The following is a 7,533-nucleotide window of genomic DNA, read 5'->3' as shown; positions in this document are numbered from 1 at the left end:
CGACACAGAGGTAGCTACAGCGGACTACCGTACTGTACTGTGTCTGCTGCTAATATAGACTGGATGATAATGAGATGTAGTATGTATAAAGAAGAAAAAAAAACCACGGGTAGGTGGTATACAATTATGGACGGACTGCCGAGTGCCGACACAGAGGTAGCTACAGCCGTGGACTACCGTACTGTACTGTGTCTGCTGCTAATATAGACTGGTTGATAATGAGATGTAGTATGTATAAAGAAGAAAAAAAAAAAACCACGGGTAGGTGGTATACAATTATGGATGGACTGCCGAGTGCCGACACAGAGGTAGCTACAGCCGTGGACTACCGTACTGTACTGTGTCTGCTGCTAATATAGACTGGATGATAATGAGATGTAGTATGTATAAAGAAGAAAGAAAAAAAAACCACGGGTAGGTGGTATACAATTATGGATGGACTGCCGAGTGCCGACACAGAGGTAGCTACAGCCGTGAACTACCGTACTGTGTCTGCTGCGACTGGATGATAAATAATGATATAAAAAATATATATATATCACTACTGCAGCCGGACAGGTATATATTATATAATGACGGACCTGCTGGACACTGTCTGTCAGCAGAATGAGTTTTTTATAGAATAAAAAAACACCACACAAGTCACACGACGAGTGTTTAACTTTTTCAGGCAATCACAATATAGTATACTATACTGGTGGTCAGTGTGGTCAGGTCACTGGTCAGTCACACTGGCAGTGGCACTCCTGCAGCAAAAGTGTGCACTGTTTAATTTTAATAATATGTACTCCTGGCTCCTGCTATAACCTATAACTGCTCCCCAGTCTCCCCCACAATTAAGCTGTGTGAGCACAGTCAGATATTATACATAGATGATGCAGCACACTGGGCTGAGCACAGATATGGTATGTGACTGAGTCACTGTGTATCGTTTTTTTCAGGCAGAGAACGGATTATATTAAATAAAACTGCACTGGTGGTCACTGGTCAGTGGTCAGTCACTAGTAAACTCTGCACTCTCTAGTACTCCTAAGCTCCACTAAATCAAGTGTCTCTGTCTCAATCTCACTCTCTCTCTTCTAATCTAAATGGAGAGGACGCCAGCCACGTCCTCTCCCTATCAATCTCAATGCACGTGTGAAAATGGCGGCGACGCGCGGCTCCTTATATAGAATCCGTGTCTCGCGATAGAATCCGAGCCTCGCGAGAATCCGACAGCGTCATGATGACGTTCGGGCGCGCTCGGGTTAACCGAGCAAGGCGGGAAGATCCGAGTCGCTCGGATCCGTGTAAAAAAAGCTGAAGTTCGGGCGGGTTCGGATTCCGAGGAACCGAACCCGCTCATCTCTAATATATATATATATATATATATATATATATATATATATATATATATGTATGCATGTTTAATATGTATATATATATATATATATATACACGGTATATATACATATGTGTGTGTGTGTGTGTATATATATATACATACATACATACACGGTGTGTATATATATATATATATATATATATATATATATACACACACACACACACACACACACACAGACACACTAGTTTTACGGACCCAGCATATACTGGGTCACCTTAGTCCTCTCCCCCGTGATTGGCTCCACCCAGTTCTGGACCCCCCCCCACGCAAATCCTGCATTTGCCACTGGATCGGAGAACGAAAAAAACATTTAGGAGCTGTAAGGGCGGAAGTTCTCTCCTGCCCACTCGTTATGTCACGTCCAGGTCCTTTGCACGAAGGCAACATAGACATAACCCCTCCATCTCCTCCTCCTGCTGCTCCCACGTGACAGACCTCTACTTCCTCTCCACGTGTTCCACACGGGAACTGGAAGCTTGCCATGTAAGGTCTGCCCCGTTATTGCCTGTTTTTGATTATTTAGTTTTAGTCACTTCTCTTACTTCTAACATTAATAAACAGCTATGAAACATATTTAAACTCACCAGACTTTTCTTACAATGCTTATTTATAAGGTAGAATGCTTTATTTCTATAATGCTCTAATGTCGATAAACAGGCAGCTCTGCGAGCGCACCAATGACGGCATATGGACGGAAAGGCGAGCGGGAGGGGTCCTTGCCTCTGCCAGCCCGGCAGTCGCTCTCTCTCCAGGCTGCTGTCAGTTGCTGCTGCTGCGGGAGGCAGGGGAGGTGGACGGTGATACAGAGAGAGAGAGGCAGGTCCCGGTCTCCCCCAGCACTCCGTCACCACAGCTTCCCTGAACGCCCGTATAGACCAGCAGCAGCTGTCCCCGCTTGTCGTCGTCCTACAGCAGCTGTCAGCCTGGACGCCCGCAGGCGCAGCGGTGTTTCTGCCGACATCATGGAGTGTGACATCATGGAGAATGACATTCTGGAGGCCCTGGAAGACCTGGGGTATGGGTGTTCTATACGAGGAGTGCTACAGGGCCTCTGCGCCTTGGTGCATGATCAGATAGCATACAGTATGCCCCATGCGCTGTAATAGAGTGCCATGCAAGGTGTTCTGGCAAAGGGTCAGTGGTCTCTGTGTGTCTCTAATAATCAGCGTTGCTGCAGAAGATCATGATCCAGTCCAAGCCATGGGTTTTATGTAATAGCTTGCAAGATGCAGGCATGGGTGCAATGCTAGTGGGTCTGCCTATGTTTTTGAAGCGACATTAATTAAAAGGGCAACATCCATTTTGTTCTTTAAGTTTTTGGTGCTCTACTTCTGGATTACTGAAGATTGTTCGCAGCCACATATACCCCTTTCACATCACCAAAATTATTTGCGGGTCGAGGTGCGGTGTGAAAGCACCAAAGTCAACAACCCAGGTCAACCGACCCGATATTTCTACCCGTGTTAAAAGAAGGGTTATTCTTGGGTCGGACTCACTTTATTGTGCATGTAAAAGCTGCAGACCCGGGATATTCAATCAGGGTGTGAGAAAATAGTGCTGATTGGCTGTTTTCATTCCCCAGCCCCATCCTTTTCTTTACTGTATAGTAACCTCATCATTGTGAGCCAAGAAAGTCCTTTTAAAATGACATCACACTGTTTTAACATGGGCGACCTGGGTTGAGTAAGAGGGCACCAACTGTGCAGTAACCCGGGAATAACCCTGGTCAGTAGTGCGATGTGAAAAGCTCTGACCTGGGTTGGACCCGAGTTTGCTATGTGAAAGGGGTAATAGTGTAGTGTACAAAAATCAGTAAGTCCAGTGAGTGATTGGGCGAGGTACAGCGGCAATCCTCTACCCCTTAATAGGATTGCCTCTTTATACTGAGCTAATTTGAATTATAGCGTAAACTATTCATGTTATTATAACTTACAAGTGTTATTCGAATACTGCGATCCACTAATAAAGAAATTGCATTTTTGTACTGCTACTAAATAAATATTTATGTAAAGTTTAATAAAATGTTATGCTTTATATGGCACCACAAGGGGTGCACACCTTACAAACTAAAGAAATGCTAGCATAGGAAAAAAGTGCAAAAGACAGTACAAAACACTGCAGAACATGGGATATGAGCTATATAAGCTCTGCTACATATTCAGTTCCAGTACTCACAATATCATTGCTGGCTCAACCCTAAAGTCTGGTGCTGATGCTAGCAGTGTGGAAGAGATAATGGTATAGGTGAGGGAAGATAAAGTGTGTGATGGTAGAGGCACTGCCCAGAAGAGCTTACACTCTAAAGGAAGGGACATGCAGTGGGATAGGATGAGAACTGGAAGGCTTTAATAAAGAAGTGAGTTCCGAGAGCCTGTTTGAAGCTTTGGAGTGAGGTGCAGAGTCTGATTCCTTATAGCATCCCACCATGAGTTTGCTTGCTGATCTTTTGTATTACTTCATAGTTTTACACAATGTCCTATATGCCTGTGATAAAATTGTTCTGTGCCATTGATCATAATTGTAAAATGTTCTATCTGTGCTGCGAAGAAGACTACAAATTAAATATTTTGGAAGACACTTCTAGTATTCAAAACCATGTTGCAAGATAGCATGACAATCTTAGGGGTCAATTCAATTAGCTGTAAGGGGGGGAAATTGCCAATGCAGCTGAGCCTCTTCTCTTTCTCCCTCGTGGCCCGCTCTCACCCCTATGGGGCTGCCAACAAAACTCAGCGAGTCTGAAGCTACCGTAAGCATGGCATATAGCCGCAAAGACTCGCAGGGGTGAGCTCATTAAATTGACCCCTATGAGTCAGCACTGTTGAAGTCTCCGTCAATACTTGTTTTTCTAATACGTTTTTGACTCTTCTAGCTAATATTATACTATCAGTGGAGAGTAAGCTATGGATATTAGGCTTGGTACACATCAGATGATGTGTTCTGACATGGGTCAGAATGATACATCGTTCATATCGCTCAGTGTTTACCCACGACTACACGCTTCTGGACTTCAGTGGAGTCATCCCATCTGATGGTGCATGTCAGAGGTTGCTGACAGAATATATAGACCTTGTTTCTTTATACAGTGCCTTCCTGAAATATTTGATTTAGGAGTCTTATAACTAGACCCTCAATACTTAACCTATAATCTTTATTATAAACACAAATCAGTCCTTGCGCATAAAATCCTTAGAACTCCTGAGTTAAAATGTCCAAATGCCGCTTCAATCCACTCCAAGCCACTGGAGTATAGAAATAAACTGAAGAACAAAATGGAGAGCGTACTTGTCAGTAATTAATAAGCACAAACTTTACTTTAAAACATGCTCACGTACATTCAAGTTTAAAATAAACAGCATGAAAGGATATCTGACAACGACTTCAGTTTGTGGATGAAGTTGATTTGCATTTGCATGATATCTGTGCTTTACTGCCTGACTTCTGCAATATAGGAGTTGCTTGCTATACACGTGTGCTGGCATTTACCATGTACTGCTGAAAGACCATAAAGCAGCTTCTATTCTGAGCCATAGCATGCATTTGTGGCCTAAAGTCTATAAGAAGCCCGTTATCCGGTCTCTAGGTCAACCACACTTAGGTCAACGATGTCTAGGTCGACCACTATTGGTCGACAGCAAGTAGGTCGAAAGGTTCTTTAGGTCGACATGAGTTTTTCACTTTTTTTCTTTTCATTTTTTTTAACTTTTTCATGCTTTACGATCCACGTGGACTACAGTTGGGAACGGTAACCTGTGCATAGTGCAGCGGTAGTGGAGCGAGGTACCTTGCACGAAGTATGGCGAGCGAAGCGAACCATGCAAGGGGACACGGTGCACTAATTGGGGTTCCCGGTCACTCTACGGAGAAAACGACACCAATTTAAAAAAAACAACAAAAACTCAAGTCGACCTTCTGTCATGTCGACCTAGAAACCATGTCGACATACTTACTGTCGACCAATATTGGTCGACCTAGACACTGTTGATCTAAGTGTGGTCGACCCTATGATCCACACCCAAGAAGTCCGGCTTGTTACAGTGATGTGTTCACAATGCTTATTTGATTTTGGGGTCTATTTATGAAGCAGTGAAAACAGTGGAGAAACAGATGAGTTGAGAAGTTGCCCATGGCAACCAATCAGCATCTCCCTTACATTTTACAAAATGTACTTGATAAAGGCTTCCTTCAAAGCTGATTGGTTGCCATGGGAAACTTCTCCACTGGTCCTTTACTCCACTCTTTTCACTGATTCATGAATAGACCCTAGTATGCTTTATCTGTTTATCAGTCTTCTGTAGTAATCCTGTATTAAAGAATTTAGCAAAACCATTATAAGGAAGACATTGCTGTTAGAACAGTGGTTCTCAAACTGCCGTGGCAACCTGGGATGCCACGGGACATTTGCCAGGTGTGCCTCAGATTGATGGTCCAGGACCAATTTAAACTATGAAGCACATTGTCAATGCAATAGGTAAAACTAGTGCTTGTGGCTGCCAATCATAAAATATATGGACGAACAGAAGCAGATTTTGTCCCTCGCCACATAATTGAACCTAAAGATGACATATAAACACAAATTACTTATTGAGATTTTTTTGGGAAAAAAAATATTAAATTAAGTTTTTGGCCTAGGGGTGACATGAAAAAAAATTGAATACTCTAGGGCGCCGTGATTCAAAAAAGTTTGGGACCCACTGTGTTAGAAAATATACTTTCTGTTTTGTAGAATAGCGCTTTTAATGTATGTCCCTCATTTTTCTTGCACTTCCGGATGGTATAAGAAACAATTGGGGATGTGAAGCCCCTAGTATACAGTAGGTGCGATGCTCATATGTGGCACTTTAGCCACGTTAAAGTAAAGTGACGGTCAATTTGCACTTTAATTGAATCTCCTCCATCGTATCTACTCCAGCAGTCTCCACACAATCCTGTTTATGTCGGCACAGTGATTCTCGTGTAGGGAAGCACTGTGTAGCCGCTGAGTGCCGGGCGGCAGGTGTATTAGTGCAGGGAGCCGCTGTGTAATGCCGCTGACTTTAAAGCGGAGGTGGTAGTGGCGCAATAGTTGTAAAGTCAGCGGCTCCCTGCACTAATACACCTGCCGCCTGGCACTCGGCTACACGCAGCGACTCCTTGCGTTAGTTCAGTTACCAGGAGCTATGCTCAGCGGCCCTTAACACTGCCGTACCTACTGCCTGCACAGTGAGTGGATGAATCTAAAGGTCCATACACACTTAACGGTATAATGAGCGACGTCGCTCATTTTCCCCCTCCTTGAGCGACGTCGCTCATTATATCGTTAAGTGTGTATGCCGCCAGCGACGACCGATGCGCGGCCCTGCAGGTCGGCAACGATCGTCGCTGTCGGTAGGGCATGCATGAAGGATGTGGACTGTCGTCCACGACCTTCATGCAGGGCTGGCGGGGGCGTGACGTCACTGAGCGATATGAGCGGTCATATCGCTCAGTGCGTACAGGCGGCCGCCGACCGGCCGGCCCGGGAGGGGGAAACGTTAGACGATGTCGCTCACAGAGCGACATCGTCTAATGTGTATGGGCCTTAACAGCTCTTGCCATTGCAGCAGAGATTGTCTATTGCCCAGTGATATTACCCGGTGAGCTGCTTTGGTGCTGTTTTAACTGTTTAATACATAACATCTGTGGACTACCTATGTGAATAAATCTATTATTACTGTTCCCTTATAATGTGACCAACGAGCTGGTGGATTTATTTACCCCCTGTACCATGGGTCATTCACATGGATTAGGCGTCAGAAACTGAATAATTCTGCAGATGAAGTCCATATATCAGAGCCTTCCACGCATCTGTGGTACCTTACATCCCAGTTGCACCTTATGAATGAAAAATCGCTCACTTTCACAAAAGCATATGGCATTCAGAAACTCTGCATTTTGGGGGTAATTCTGAGTTGATCGCAACAGCAATTTTCTTAGCAGTTGGGCAAAACCATGTACACTGCAGGAGGGGCAGATATAACGTGCAGAGAGAGTTAGATTTGGGTGGGGTGTGTTCAAACCGAATTCTAAATTGCAGTGTAAAAATAAAGCAGCCAGTATTTACCCTGCACAGAAACAAAATAACCCACCCAAATCTAACTCTCCTCTGCAAATGTTATATCTGTCCC

At 44.2% G+C, this 7,533-nt stretch overlaps 1 protein-coding gene across 1 annotated transcript in view; it reads left to right on the top strand.

The window, feature by feature from the left end:
- Nucleotides 1-2,073: 2,073 nt before the first annotated feature.
- The window catches only part of FAM98A (family with sequence similarity 98 member A), a 105,490-nt gene continuing 100,030 nt past the window's right edge, over nucleotides 2,074-7,533 (top strand). The window contains exon 1 of the mRNA XM_063917969.1: nucleotides 2,074-2,402. Coding sequence (XP_063774039.1) covers nucleotides 2,350-2,402 — 53 coding nt within the window. The 5' untranslated portion in view covers nucleotides 2,074-2,349. The remainder of the gene's footprint in view (nucleotides 2,403-7,533) is intronic.

The sequence above is a fragment of the Pseudophryne corroboree genome, chromosome 4, assembly GCF_028390025.1.
Source record: "Pseudophryne corroboree isolate aPseCor3 chromosome 4, aPseCor3.hap2, whole genome shotgun sequence".
Classification (NCBI taxonomy): Eukaryota; Metazoa; Chordata; class Amphibia; order Anura; family Myobatrachidae; genus Pseudophryne; species Pseudophryne corroboree.
The sequence above is the reverse complement of the archived record's forward strand: the minus strand, read 5'-3'. Positions and strand labels throughout refer to the sequence as shown.